The 14,899-nt window shown below is 40.7% G+C and overlaps 1 protein-coding gene across 1 annotated transcript in view; it reads right to left on the reverse strand.

Moving 5' to 3' along the window:
• Positions 1-2,391: 2,391 nt before the first annotated feature.
• The window catches only part of LOC8043285 (neurotrimin), a 183,488-nt gene continuing 170,980 nt past the window's right edge, over positions 2,392-14,899 (reverse strand). The window contains exons 6-10 of the mRNA XM_029972770.3: positions 12,724-13,014; positions 10,543-10,617; positions 9,604-9,669; positions 8,577-8,660; positions 2,392-4,504 (exon numbers count right to left, since the gene is read on the reverse strand). Of these exons, the coding sequence (XP_029828630.2) occupies positions 4,365-4,504; positions 8,577-8,660; positions 9,604-9,669; positions 10,543-10,617; positions 12,724-13,014 (656 nt within the window). The 3' untranslated portion in view covers positions 2,392-4,364. The remainder of the gene's footprint in view (positions 4,505-8,576; positions 8,661-9,603; positions 9,670-10,542; positions 10,618-12,723; positions 13,015-14,899) is intronic.

Raw genomic sequence — 14,899 nt, forward strand, 5'->3', positions numbered from 1 at the left:
TAGGCGCAACTTTTGTTACACATGTATCTGCCATGAAGATGAAGTAACATCATAGGGGTCTTATAAATAATTACTCAGATTACCGTGATTGTGATGGTTGTTTGGAGAATTGACTATGTGCTTGAGTAGACGAATGAGAACTTCTGTTGTAGCACTCGTGGAGGCGTTTGCTGGTGTCGTTGAAAACTGTCCGGATGGGAGGAGAACTAAAACTGAACAGGAGATTGCCGTCTCTAAATCCGTCATAAGACGGTCTAACAGTTTGACGGTCGAACGGGCTGACAGATTTTAGGCTCAAGTCAATCAAGTAAATATGTCAGAGAGTGTAGTCTTGTTTTCAGAAAGAATTTTGGTAAAGCAAGCTAATATGTGCCAACTTGACAAGGTCAAGTTTTTCTTCCGGGGTCCCATTTTATAATGGGCGGTAGACAGATTGGTCGAATATGTGTTTCAGAGACTAAATATTTGAGAGCGTAGTATTATGAGCGGCCTTAGAGGATTTTATGTAAGCGTAGAAGACAGGAACTAAAGAGTGTCAAAGGTGTTTGCATTGGTACTCAATTCGAATTGGTGGAACATATAAGCTGGCCTTAATAAATAGGGAAACGTTTGTTATAAGGCTGGCATCGATTATGGATTGAAACTAAAATTATGCCGTTCGGTAATAACTCTACTGATTTTAAAATAAGCATCCATTACAATGTTTGGTATTTACAAGTTGTGCTCCCTCTAACCAAAACCGCCTAATAAAAAATTTGCTAGATGAAATAAAAAACTACAAAAAAACAATTTGTTGTCGACACTTCTCTTGAGGTTTATGTTCAGATAAAAATAGAAGTTCATTAAAATGCTTTCTCGTCTTGGAATACCTCTAGTTTATGGAAAACTACTGATTTTGAGAGACCACAGTGATCCCATGAAGAAAAGCCCGTCAAGAGCTCGAACCTTTGCAAGCCTCAAACCTTGAGCTGTGGAACTAGAGAAAATCTGTGAACTTGGCATTTCTCAGCTTGGTACGTTTTCCCCTCAAAATTATCCTCGTCCGTCTGAAAAGCTGAGTAAGAGAAACGTTCCTCTCGGTAACATGAGAAAGCGACAACCTGCGACGAGAAATTATAGCTCACTTTCTGTGTGTATCGTTCAGGCTCACTTCCATCATTCGTCACATTGTGCCACGCAGCTCAAAACGTGCTAGGATTCTCGGCTGAGTCAGCGGAGAGGGGGGGGGCGGGGAGGACATCATCCTCATTTAGAAGAAAGCTAACGGACCGTGAAGGTTCCGATAAGCCGGTTATTTTGTCTCGCTTTTGTCAAGTCCGTTTGCTCCTCTTGGGTTCGCTGTTTTCCCGTATCTCGCGAACGAGGAGCCGCGGTAGCTGACCCGAAGCTTTCGGCGGTGTCGGCTGGACGGCCGGTTGACCCTGACACGCTGCTAAAAGCTGAAGCTTTTTGTTGTTTTTCTTTCGACACTGTCTTCTTCAAGACAGAGACTGCCTTTGTTCCCCGCGTGGCGTTGGAGATAACGAGGTTGCCGGCTGCAAGTTGAAGGTTACCTGGTCGCGGAGGGCAGCTTTGCTTCGAAAAAAGTTGATTGTGGCGTCGTGGTTGCCAATTTTTTGTTTTTTTCGGGGAAATTGCAAAAAAAATTTGAAGAACATTTGCGAACAAACTAATTTGGCGATCATGAGTGTCTACCGAGCAGATTTTAGAATACGGGTTAAAAGAGACACATAGCAGTGTGTGACGATAAAACTGATGGATACAACAGTAAAAGAAAAGTAAAAGGACAATATTGAAAAAAGGAAATTCGAAAGGGTGGCGCAAAGACAATAGACAAATCACAAGTGACAGATGTGCGACACACCTTTGTGTGCGATGTTTATTTTTCATATTTTTCGAGCTTTGTTATTTTCGCTCCGTAAGAACTGAAGAATCTCCGCTTCCTACTGACGTGTGAAGGATTTTTCGAAACAAACATGCTACGTTACTATAAATAGACCTCACAAGGCAAAAAAAAGGGTGTCGTCATTTATTACGAATAGTTGAAAATATAAAACATCGAGGACGGGGATGCAAACAAAACTTCTTTCTGTTCCCGTCCTCGACGTTTTATCCTTTCAAGTATTCGTATCCATTCACCAGCAAGCTCGTTTTCAATTATTACGTTATTTATCGTTTGAAGAAACAAGTGTAATATCATCAATATCCTTGCCTTTTAGCTTTCATAGTCCTGTTTTATGTGCACTCAATTGACAACAGTAATTCTTGTTGACGTAACGCAACTAGACGGTAAAATTGTAGTAGGTATAAAAGAAAACCTCTGTATAGTGTACCCGCAAACTATAGATGATGCGTTCTCAGTGGGGATACTAAGCACACAGTACACATTCGTAATGTTCAAATGACATTTTTATTGAGACTCAAAGGCCATCATGCCAACGCTTCACCAATATAGAAGGATATTTAAGAGGCACGCGAAGTTACCTCACAAGGGCTCATTTTTTTTCTTCTTTGCTCGGAGTGAAGATAAGTTAACAGAGAATGCTCGCGGCTTCAAAAAAAAAAAAAAAATACTCGTATTGGACACTAGTTTAAAGTGTTTTAGTTTATGCGTTGATTAATGATGCGCCCTCAGAAATTCCACCCAAACAGAAGACTTAGAAATAAATGAGATAGCCATTTCTGGTTTCGTGTTTTTGCTTGAAACGATAGTTTAGCATTCCCTCCAGCAATGCGCCTATTTCTGCACTCCGACTCACAGGTTGCGAGAAACATTATCAAAGGTTGAACAAGCTCTCTTGCAAGGAAAACAGACATGAAAGCGTCATGATCGCAACTTCGGCTCTCATAGTAATACACACAACTCTTGAAAGTACGTATTAATTTGCTTGCAACAAAAATGTTGGCGTGGCTAATAAATTGTCTCGTCGTCAGAAATATAGGAAATCAAAGGTCTGACTTGCGGTGGTTATTTACATTGAAATTTCCAAAAATACGCAATCATTCATGTAATACACTCTGCTCACCTAATACTTTTAGACGACAAATAACAACTTATTTTCTTAATTAATATAACTTTATGTCTAGGCTACGGCATCGAATGAGTTAAACTTGACCCTAACATTAACTGCACGTGCAGAATGTCATGTTCCTGACATAAAACCGGGGTGCATGCAGTTAGTTATCCACCAAAACAGGTGGTTAAAATTTAATTAACAAGTGACAACCGTCAATTTCCCTAACAGGAGGAAATAAACAATAAACTAAGCACGTAACTGTTCCACGTATGCAATCGCTGATCTCGCAAGACCTTCGGGGATCGTCTTGCTTGCTTGCGACAATCTCACTGCGCGAAAAACCAGGTTCCACCTTATCAAGACCTACATGAGTTCAGACCTTTACAATCCCACCTCATTTGCATCCAAAGTACCATACATTCCACTAGCCCGTCAGGCTCTCGTGCCTGGAACCTTCACCTGTGCTCACTCACACAAGAGCGCAAATTTGGCAACCAGAGCTACCCCTCGTTGAAGCACCACCGAAGGCAAAGACTTTGTGGGATTAGAAGAAAAAAAACTTAAAGCTCTAAACATTGTTTCCTTCGAGATGTTAGTGACCATAATACACCCAACGGGCCGCCTGTGGTAACATTAGGAAGAAAGATGCCTCGAGGTAGCGAAGCCCGGTTGTTGTCAATAGGTACTCATGAATAGAGCGCGATCAAAGCCAACTTGATGAAGGGTATGTGCTCAATGTTGTTCGGTCACAAAGAAAGCTGAAGCGAAATCGATTTTTTTGAGTCCACGCAGTGACATCTAGTCAACACAACTTCACTGCTGACCCAGCCCTCGGACCTACCAGTATTCTGCAGGAGTCTCTGACTCTAGAAGACTTTGTGCCAGGACCTCTTTGGAGAAGAAAAACAATAAACTCGCAAGACCATAGAAAGGATAAGGATACCTTTACCTTATGTTTAAATTGCCAAAACCATAAGCACGTTTGGCGGATGGCTTCATTAACGGTAAGGTAAACACAGTTGGCACGTGGTTTCCGGTCAGGAAGTGACGTCATTTGGTGTCATGGTGTCGTCAGTTTGAGGTCCAATCATCTCCGCGTGATGCGCACCAACGTGGCAGCTGTTCGCCGGCGTCACAGAAAAAAGCGAAACACCGAAGCACACTGCACTTAGAGCTTTGAAGAAAAAAAGTGTCCAAGTGCTGTTCACTTTGGGCGTTGATGTCGGTCTGGTTTTGGCGACGTCCTCATCCAATAAGAAGGAAGCTCTTTTTTCTGGTTCATTTTTGTTTGCTTTTGTGTGGCTTAAAGCATTTGTCGAGGCTGATCTTTCTTGTCCGGCGTAGCGTTCAGTTTCGGACGAGGGCCGCAGCACTTCCGGTAGTGTAGCTGAGCAGGAGCGGAAGTACGATTGCCGCCATCTTGGGTAAGCTTGCCTGATGCCTTTTCGCGGAGGAGCCTCCCTGGTGTACCTCATTGTTGGCGGCATCTGATTGAAAAAGCATGCAAGCATTATTTTGTGAATACAAAATTTAAGTTTCGACTCTGGCTAATCAGGCGGCAGTGAAGATAACTAAAAAAAAAATATTATTTTGAATGCCGACATTTGTGATGTTTTTTAGTATAATATCTATATTATGACTATCTAAAATTATGACCCTTATTTTGTAAGGAAGTTACTCTTTAGAGCAGAATGTTTTTATAATTCATAAAACTAAAATTATATATAGTCACTGAGCATTTATGCGAAACTACTGGAGCGAGCTTATAGTTTATCATAGTTTTACTCTTTCGGGTTGATCAGTAGCGAAATTTGTAATACAATCATTCTATAGATTAACGAGAAAAGAGTCAAAGTACAGGCTAGCTGGTGGAAGTCAACCATTTCGTCGTTTACCCTGAGACTGGGGTTTTTTTTTGAAGAGCAGAAGAAACAGAAAAAACAGACAGGTCTCAAACTATAGATGTTTGCAAGTACACGTCTTCCGGGAGCTGCCATCTTGCCACGGGTGTGGGTGGATCGTCTGATAGTCGAACATTGCTGAGGCGTAACCATAGTTTCCAGAATGACGCCCAAACAAATGAATGAATGAATGAATGAATGAATGTTTATTTTTCCGGAATCAACCGAAATGGAGACAGGGACTAAATGCTCAAAGCCTGACAAAGGTCTCTGTCCCCAAAGCAGCGCTTTCCAGCAGCACACAGTTTACAAAGTTAACTCTTAGTATTAAACATTATATTAATTTTTTGAATATACCAGAAAAACAACTAGTTATTACATACAAATTCAAATAATAAGGGGTTATCACTGCCCACCATGAGTGTCCGAGATCCCTTTTAAATTTACTAAAATTGTTATTAAAATTTATGTGGTCTTTAATGTTATTCAGAGCTTTACTGACTTGATATTGCATTGTTTGTGTTCCATAATTTGTACGGGTCTGATCGTTTTTCGTTTTTCGTTTACGGTGGCCAGATTAGCTCTCGAAGCGCGGCCGCTTGCAAACATCTCTACACTGTCGTAGTGTGATGCACTCTTGTAAAATATAATATGATAGCGAGGAACACATGAGTGTTTGTATTATTTTTTGATGGTTCCTCCCTAGGGTAAACGTTTTGAGAACTAAGAAACATTATTAGCTAAGAAGCACTGGCGGTGACGTTCAAAACGTAAACATTTTCTCCATTTCGTTTTCTAGTAAGTTTTTTTGTTACACCGAGTGGTAGACAAACAACAAAGTTATTTGAGGTTTTAAATTAATATTTTTATTCTAGTTTATGGCATTTCCCTTTTTATTTCTTCCAGTCGCGTTATAAGTTTGCACCAGTCACTGTTTAGTTCGACTTAACTTCGGAATTTGCCAACAATAATGCTGTTTTGTCGCAGAATCTGTTATAGGGCTCATGTTTTGGGGTGCAACGTCAAGTTAAGGTGAAGCGTTAAAGGAGTAAACAACTAAATTTAGCGGGCAAATATTACACATTACTCAGTTCGCATATATGCGCGTGTATTTGCGAACAAGACAAAACTAACATACACGCTAAAGCGTATATATATATATATATAGTGTATATAGATGAAGGGTAACGGTGGAAATCAAACCAGGAAGGTTTATTCGACGTTTCGACCTGACGCAAGTCCTCGTATATAAATATGTATACAAGCTGAGTAGAAAGAACAATTTTGGGTCATTCTGAGATTATACACAAAATTAGGGTGTTAACAATTTTTTACTTTAGCCATTTTGTGTCATACTTAAGCACAAATTCAGCGCATTGAAAAGAGGTGTTACTTCCTTCGACTGCACTATACCAATGAACACGATTAAAACGACGCGAACCAAGAATGATGACAGAAGCACTGCAATGTTAAATATTATTATAGCCTTACTGTCGAATACTTTTGCCTGCTGAATTCTTTACAATATGAATGGAAATAAATGTTGACACCAAAAATCATCGGGAGAAACATATTAGAATTATATGCAACAATTGCTCGTATTGCAGGTAACTGAGCGATCAACGAGAGTTGCAGTTGAAAAAAAACTAATCATTTATACTACGTTCCGAAAAAACAATAGCAAATTAATGATTTTAACTTCTCTTGAAAAAATATTGTTAAAACTTTTCAGCTCGCGTATCTCAGAGATGACCGATATTTCCCACACCAAACTGGACCATTGCTTGTTTGCGTATATTGTGTACGCATCTTTGCGTAGAAATATATTTAACTCTCAGACAAGGCATATTTGATCCCCGCTTTTGAGGAAAAAAAAGAATATGCGGTACACAAAACAATTCAATTATCTATTCTTATTTTCAAGTGAGCGCGTGCTTTACGGGTTCGCATAATTATGTAACCTAGTCTTTGAACTGGAAGCGTTTCGAATTAGGACAGCATCCACGGACACTCATGCCTCCCAAAAGCCCCATTACAAGTACGAATGCCATACTACATTTCTTTTTTAGTTTGTCTATACCTACCCCGTCTCATTCATAACTCCGTAAGGCCTGACAACGCAGTCAATAAACGAGCCAGTGATGTCGATATATTATACAGGATACATTACTCGTAACCGCTACAAATATACGCGGTGCGTGTTTTCTAAGTGCCGGTCGTTGACCAACGTATAGCTTGAAGCAGCATATCGATTTCAAGCATTGAATGCATTTGCTCTTAAATCTCGAATCTCCGGTTGCACGGTACCGCTCACGTAATCAGTACATGGAAACGAATGAGAATAGCTCCGAATGCGCCAGATGACGTAAGCATGGTCGGTCTATATTATATGCAAATAAAGTGGGACAAATGGAGCGTCGTCCGCAACCCACTCCTAATCTCGAAATGTGTTCGCAGGTTATCGCGAAACTTTCTCTCGCTGTCCCACCGACGATTTGTCAAGACTTCGCGGAATCGCTGCCAGACTTCTTTTATTTCTTTTTTTTTTTCGAACAGTTCGCAGAAGAGCTAGAATATCCTGCTTCGCTATAGACGTTCGCAAGTACGACCCCTGGGCGCCGCCATCTTGCTGGTGGTGAGGCTATAGATCGTCTGATAGTCAAGTATTGCTAAGAGCGCGGACACGCCCTCAGCAAGGCTTGACTGTTAGAAGGTCTGCATTCACACCAGCAGTAAGATGGCAGCGCCCAGGGGCCGCACTTGCAAACGTCTATAGGAATTCCACGGCGAACGTACAAAATGACGAGCGCCATGACGATGCATATTTTTGCCGCTTTTTTATTGGCTCAGTCCGATTGTAGTGTGGACCGAGGTTGGTCTTAAAGTGAAACGGAGTATAGACGTTTGCATCGCTTAACACCCCGGTGAAAAATGCTGAGTCACTGAGCTGTGGATGCATGCGCAGCGTCTGACATACCGCACAGCAAAGCAACAGCGCATGCTCAAAAGGCGTTCCACAGCCCAGGAGACAAAGATGGCAGCGTGCAGAAGGTAATCTTTGCAAATGTCTATAATACCACATGTAGGCAATTACCAGCCTCCTTTTATTTTATTACTAAGCCTGATGCTAGTCTTCGGGTGTGACACAAATTAAAACTTAAATAAAATTTGATGGAACATTTTTTTTCACCTTCTGATGCACTTTTGCAATTGGATAGGGTGTTTTTTATATTAGGTTACAGTTTACATTGATACGTTCTAATTGAATAAGTCTGCTAAAGAGAGCTTCGTAGTCTTTGTAGTTTTTAGATGCCACGTAGTCGAGACGCATCCATACGTGAAACACCTTAGGACTGAGATTATTTTATGACTAATTTTGCATCATAGAAGGATTAAAACCCTTACTACGGTAGAGCTAAAAACGTTACATATAAATTTGGGATTATGATATTTTCCGAGAGCACAAAAAACGCACCATATTGGTGAAATATCTTACGGGTTCTTGCATGTCAAAGCCAGAAGCAAAGTTCGAACAAGTAATCCATTCGATGTAATGGCGTTGAAAGTTTGGTAGGAGGAGCCAACGTTGCTTCAGAAATGGCAAATTATTTTCGAGGTGAGTTGGCCAGGATTTTCAACAACCGACAGAAGAATTCACCTGCTTCGGTGTAGTCTTGGTTAAAGCTTGGTGGTGGGTAACCCTGGGTACCCTCTCCTTCCGTGGAGTAGTCCCCTCTGCGTCCTTAAGAAATGCGAGGAAAAACCTTTCGGTTACTTTGTGTAGCTCTAGCGACTCTTGCATTCTTCATATAATTATTGATTTGCCTCGTGTTATCGTAATTTAAGAATACCGGATGATGAATACTAGGGAATCCTGGCTGTCAGTTGAGCTTTATTGAATAAATCCACCTCTCTAGAGCGGACACATATATCAGTGCAGTTGAACGGGAACAAACTCCCAAATTTAAGAGCAGTCGTCAAGTGACTTGACGTTGACGATTAAAATATTACAAAAACTGTCTTGTCCGCACTTTGCTTTATTGTGTAAATAAATTTACATATATGCTAACACTTTTCTTCTCGTCACATTTTTGTAAATTAACGGCAATTTACGATTTTGTATTTAAATAATTTTATTATCATTTGTAAAAAAAAAATAAAGACAAGAAATCAGAGGGTTGTGTAGGGTTTTTTGAAATTCTCTCCGGCGGGAATAGTCTCTAAATATATTATTTTGTTTCAATACTGATATAATGGATGTTAGTTGCTTTTCTTCTTATCCAACAAAAATATTAATGTGGGTTAATCTTTAATGTCTCAAATGCCAATATTTTTATGGTATTTTCAGAGTTAATTATACACCTTTACATGTTAAACTAAAAATAAACTTTTAACTAAATTTTAGTAGAAATTTTGACTCGGTCGAGAAATGCCTGTTCCTTTGAACATGTTCGGCTTACTAAACGAGGTGGCTACTTGAAAAACTATATTAAGAGGAGCGTTTCTAAATGTCTTGTACATAATAATAATATTGCAACTGGGAGTTTAAAATAAATACACGGCGTGAAAAAAAAAGCATAAAATAAGTAGAAAAACGTGACACATAAAGCAGCACAAAAACATATCTTACAACATAAATCATCATAACAACGTGTTTCCAGCTGAAATTTTGAAGATTGCGTTACCTTCTTTCAAAAGAGCATTGGAGGCATGGGTGCCAAGATGTCTGGGTCCATTCGATTGCTGCGTGGCTGAAAATAAAGGTGGGGCTTTCATTTAAAAGCTGGCACCGGATATAAAGTGTAAATTAAGTGGCTGTATGTGCGTACTATCATAGCTTAAACGTACCTTAACTCAGTATTAATGTTCACATTTACTGGCCAACGAATTTCATTTTCGATCCTGTATGTCGTGTATCTGTGGCATTTTATATGCGTAAATGATGAAAATGTTATCTTCTCATACATGGCCGTCGAGACGTCGTCATGTTTTCTCAAAGCAATTTTTTTATTATTTACTGGAAAGATGTATACTATTTACTAACTATTTTATTCATACGGGAAGTTGAATGGTTCATGGCTTTAATGAATCACAATCCGGCAAGTTGTGTCAGTCTGAAAACCTCCTGTCAAAACTTCCCGAAATTCTGGAAGCATACCAGAGCCAAAAAGAACAACGCTTGCAGGAAAGTGATCCTTAGAATTGCGCTTTTAAGGATGTAATAAAAATAACGGATATTTCTTTATTTTTCTGCGAAAGGAAGTTAAACGACCAAAGAAAGTTGGGAAAAACCTTTATACCCCAAGCGTGGGTGTGCAGCGGGCCGCTATCGGCAGAAAGCAGGTGTCGGTTCAGGAGGACTTATCTTTTGTAGTAAGCCCAGTGTTTGCGAAATATTGGTTCTTTGTAGAAAAATGAATATGCTTGCCGAAACAGAGGTCTGGGCTCATTACTACACTCCCGCCTAAGTTGGTGACACAACTCAGAATTAAGTTCTAAGTTAATTAGACATATAGATAATGTTTCGTTCTCAAAAAAGAAGGATCAGTCTTGCTATGATTTAGAGGAATGAATTTCGGGATTGTCAAAGAAATGCAGAGGATTTTTGGTTTTAACAAACTTACAGGTAGTTTCCCAGTGCTTTTTTGCTTGTAGCTCTCTTGAGGATGCGGCCGTGGAGGATGTTGGGCGAGGAATTTCTGAAATAGTAGATCAACGAGGGTTGTTTCCAAAACTTACTTATTTTTGTGTCCCATACAACATGCGTGTTCACGCTAAATGGTGTAAATGGTGTCGGAACTGTAACATAAATAGTTCGGGTGCATTTTATTACATGTTTGAAAGACGGGAATCGTTATACAAGAGTGAACCACAGTTCGCAAAAAAAAACGCGAAAAAAATTATTATGCACAAAATAATAACAAAATAGATATGTGTATTTCGGTTTCGAGTTGTAAATGAGGCTGACTTTAGCTGTTCCTGGTAGCCCACCCACTGCGTTACATTTAAAAGTTTTGTTTATATACAATCAGTACTTATATAATTTCAGTTCGATACGTCCAGCTCTTAAAGTCTCGAGGTTTACGTTGTCGTTTTGTCCCCATTATTTGTATAAAATATATTAAAAAACTACAACGCTTAAAAATGAGTTTCGAATTATAAAAGGTGTATCTTAACGGCGTGTCTACAATGCCCTGCACTACTAAAAATTGCGGGAACGGTGCCATAATTAATAATAGACAACAAAGGTTTTTTTCATTGTGAGTAAAACGGGAAGAAAAAATAAAGACGTAAATATTTTTTTTTTGTAATGCGAAATTAGAACGCAGCTCTGAGGACGAGGAGGGGAGGGTACGGAGGGGAGGATATGCCCCTCCTCCCCCCTTCGTACCCTCTCCTCCTACTCTCCTCCTCCGGTCCCATTTGGCGTAAAACTTTTGCTAAATTTAGCGGAAAAATTTCCCGCTAAATTTAGCGGAAACGTTTCCCACTAAATTTAGCGAATTAAGTTTTCCCGCTAAATTTAGTGGGGAAATTAACGTCACATGATCTGAACACAAGTATAGTTTGCCCACTAAATTTAGCGGGGAAACTGGGACGTCCCATAATTCAACGCACGCGGTTACGGCGACACCGACGACGACGCCAACGCCGCTCAACCCGGAAACGAGTGGCTAAGAGCTGCTCTCTAAACGCAAGCCTAAAAAACACGGGAGAAAAAAAAATTAAATTGAATAACTTAATTTTTAATACTAATCTTGTTATTATTAAGTTGTGGTAGGAATATTTATTTCTTAAATTCTTACGTCAGTATGCCACTCACATCAGTGTGTTTCCAAACAACATTTCATGTTTAACTCGCTATAAATTTAGAAGATAGTTTGGAAGCCGAATACTGCGCAACAATCAGCAACAATAATGTCAATGCTTTGTATCATAAAAATAATTTATTTAATCCGCCCTCACAATTTCTAGTCAAAGGTACCAAAAAAGTTACCCTGAAGTCAGTGATACATCATACATCATGGCATTTTCTGGCCTCGTCTGTGACATAGCTCGGGCATAATTATCATCGTTAGAACATTTTTGCACACCGTTTTTGTAGCAGCCTTTACCGTACTCGCTCTGGTGAAACCGGTCCGGCAACGTACTGCAAATGTAGAGCGCTACTATTCAATACAACTTTTTTTTGGTTGCTTGGTTTCCAGCATTGCGGATAGGGTAACGGTTGGTTAAAATACCTTCTTCGCGGTACTTTCCCGGCCCTGTTACGGCATGACGGTAACCGTACAGCAATACCTCTGCGCCAGTCGTTCTTTTACATTAAGGAATGAGATGGACCGTAATGCTCTCCCGGTTTCGGTGATAAACGGAAACGGTGATTGGGTGACGAAGTGCGCTAGCGCATCGCAGCTCGGAGCAGGTGGAGCGAGAGCTCGCGCTGCAGAGCCCAGGGATCCTGGGTTCAATCCCCACCCCTGCCCGTTTCGATATGAATGAGCATCATATATCAGCGGGTGGTCGTGTATCACTACTGCGTGACGCACGTTGAAGACCCCCAGGCTAGAGGCCGTACTGCGCTGGCTGAATTTCTCATTGACAGTGTAAACCAAAGTCGCATCACCTAAAAAAAAGATCGACCTTACGCTGCACAAATAGAAACGTCAAATTTGCTTTAATTTCGGAGTTGCATTCCCCCCCCCCCCTTTTTTTTTTTTTCGAAGGAACTTTTTGCACGATAGAATTTTGCGTGAGCTGATTGAAAGCGACGGGTGATTCGTTCCCTACTGTACGACCGTTCCCACCTTGCAACTTAATGTTGGCCTCTGTCTCTCCGAGAGGGTTCTTGGAGACGCACTTGTAGACACCGAAGTCGTCCGGCTTGAGGTTGCGAATTGTGAGCCTGAGCAGGAGCCTGTAAGGACCGGTCTCCAGCACCAGGGAGTCGTACTTGGTGTTGGAGATGAGCATGGTGCCGTCCTCCCGCTCCCAGAAGGTCATCCCACGCGGGTGTGTCTCCAGGTTACATTCCAGGGTGATGTCAGTGCCCAAAGGGGCTCCGACGAGCTGGTTGGGCTGCCACATCATGGGCGCGACTGCGCTTGCAAAAAACAACATCAGAAAGCTGTAATTTGAGTTGTAGGGCGTGCGAGGCATATAGCGGGATTTTGAGAAAACGAAAAGCAAACATGTTTTTTGGTCCGCGTAAATGCACTACGCATCGCAAAAGGCTGAAACTTTGTAAGAGTACTATGCTAGTGGTGGCGAGAGAATACGAAAATTTGAGAATTCGACGTTACCTGGATCTAAATATAAAAGGGAAAGACTAATTTGCTTAGATGAGTTGACATTGAACTATGTCTAAAATTGCCAAAAAGCAAGGAATGAGATTGTAGTCTTCTGTAGCATTTCAGTGAAAGAATCCTTGTCAGCCAGAAAGACGACTTTGCGTTTTTATTGCTGATAACTGTTTTTCGCTGATTTTAATTATATTAATAAATTCACAATGTGAGTTCCTGTTATGACGATATTAAGTTTAGGTAGCCGTAGGCCAATGGAAATGTTTAATCTCCCTTTCCTATTTTGTGATCCGTATAACGTTATGTTTGCAAGATTTTGCGTTTTATCACCCACGATAGCGCCACACTTTCACAAAATTCCCGTTACTTGCGATGCGTAGTTTATATGCGCGGGCAAAAAACAGTTATTATTTCTTCCAAACACTCCGTAGACATTTTTACCTACTAAGCCTGCGAGATTGTGCGGTAATAGAATACAAAAAAGTGTCTTGCAACTGTTAGAAAGCTGGGAGGACGCTTAAACTTCGCGTTTAGTTAACATCGCCTTATCATTCATTCACTTCCCATGCGCTTCCTGCCAGTGAGCAGAAAGTGCAGCGGACATGACCTTGTCAGTAGCGTGTCTGGCTCGCAACCGAAGGGTCGTGGTTTTCGAATCACTCCTAAAGTTGTTCACATTTTTTAAGGCAAATAAATTAGTGAAAAATTCATATCATTTGAGAGATTGGCGACCTTTGACTCGCATCACATGTCATGTTTTTTCAACCACTTTCATTCGACGCGTGACGTAACGTTTCAGTGAACCTAGTGGGTTTTATGAAATTACCGCGCGAGGTCATGTGGCTGTGAGGTCATGACCTTATTGACCAACCAGAATTTTCGCGTCACGCCACCAACACTGGCTTTTTTTGCCACGACACCGAGGCCAGATTTTTTGCGACACGAGCTTCTTAACGCTATTGCAATAAAAAGGAGGAAAACCAAAATACCTAACAGGCAGCAGTAAGAAAGAAAACCAAAACGTAGCGACATTTGTCTTAAGATGAAGAGCAACTTTATTTATAGAGCATCGCGGGTGAAAAGCGGAGTGCGGAGCTGGCAGAGGGGTTTGAAGCGGTTGGCCTCGAGAAGAGGCCTTAAGTTATGGAAACCAAAGGGCACCACTCGGCCTGCGAGTACCACTACCCCAAAGGACTGTGTATAAAGGGACTGTAGACGACCATGTGATGGAGCGGGCCGGGAAGACGGAAGCTACGGAGTGAACATGGCAACAATGATATGCGATTACATTATTTTAAGGTTTGTCTGTAATTCTACTATTGAAGGCAGTTTTTGTTTCCAAAAATAAAACTTTTTGTTGCTCCCCTGATTTGAGAATGCAGAACGACAATTTTTCATAAGGCGTGCTGAAGTTCTTTTTCCCCCGTAAATGGCATAGAGCAATGTTTCTGAGAATTTCCGCTATGAGTCCTCTGATGCTGGCCTTGGTTTTCTATTTTTTGTTTTCAGGTTTTTATGGCAGGGTTTACTGCTTTGAGAATGACAAGATAACGTTTAGAAATCTTTGCGAGAAAACAATTATTACAATTAAGAGGTTACAAGACACTTGCGTATGAATGGTGTTATAAATTAAGTTTTATGAATAAAGTTGCTTAGAAACAGTGCTCTCCTTTACTTGAAC

This window comes from Ixodes scapularis, unplaced genomic scaffold (assembly GCF_016920785.2).
Source record: "Ixodes scapularis isolate PalLabHiFi unplaced genomic scaffold, ASM1692078v2 PGA_scaffold11__112_contigs__length_91849675, whole genome shotgun sequence".
NCBI classification, from domain to species: Eukaryota; Metazoa; Arthropoda; class Arachnida; order Ixodida; family Ixodidae; genus Ixodes; species Ixodes scapularis.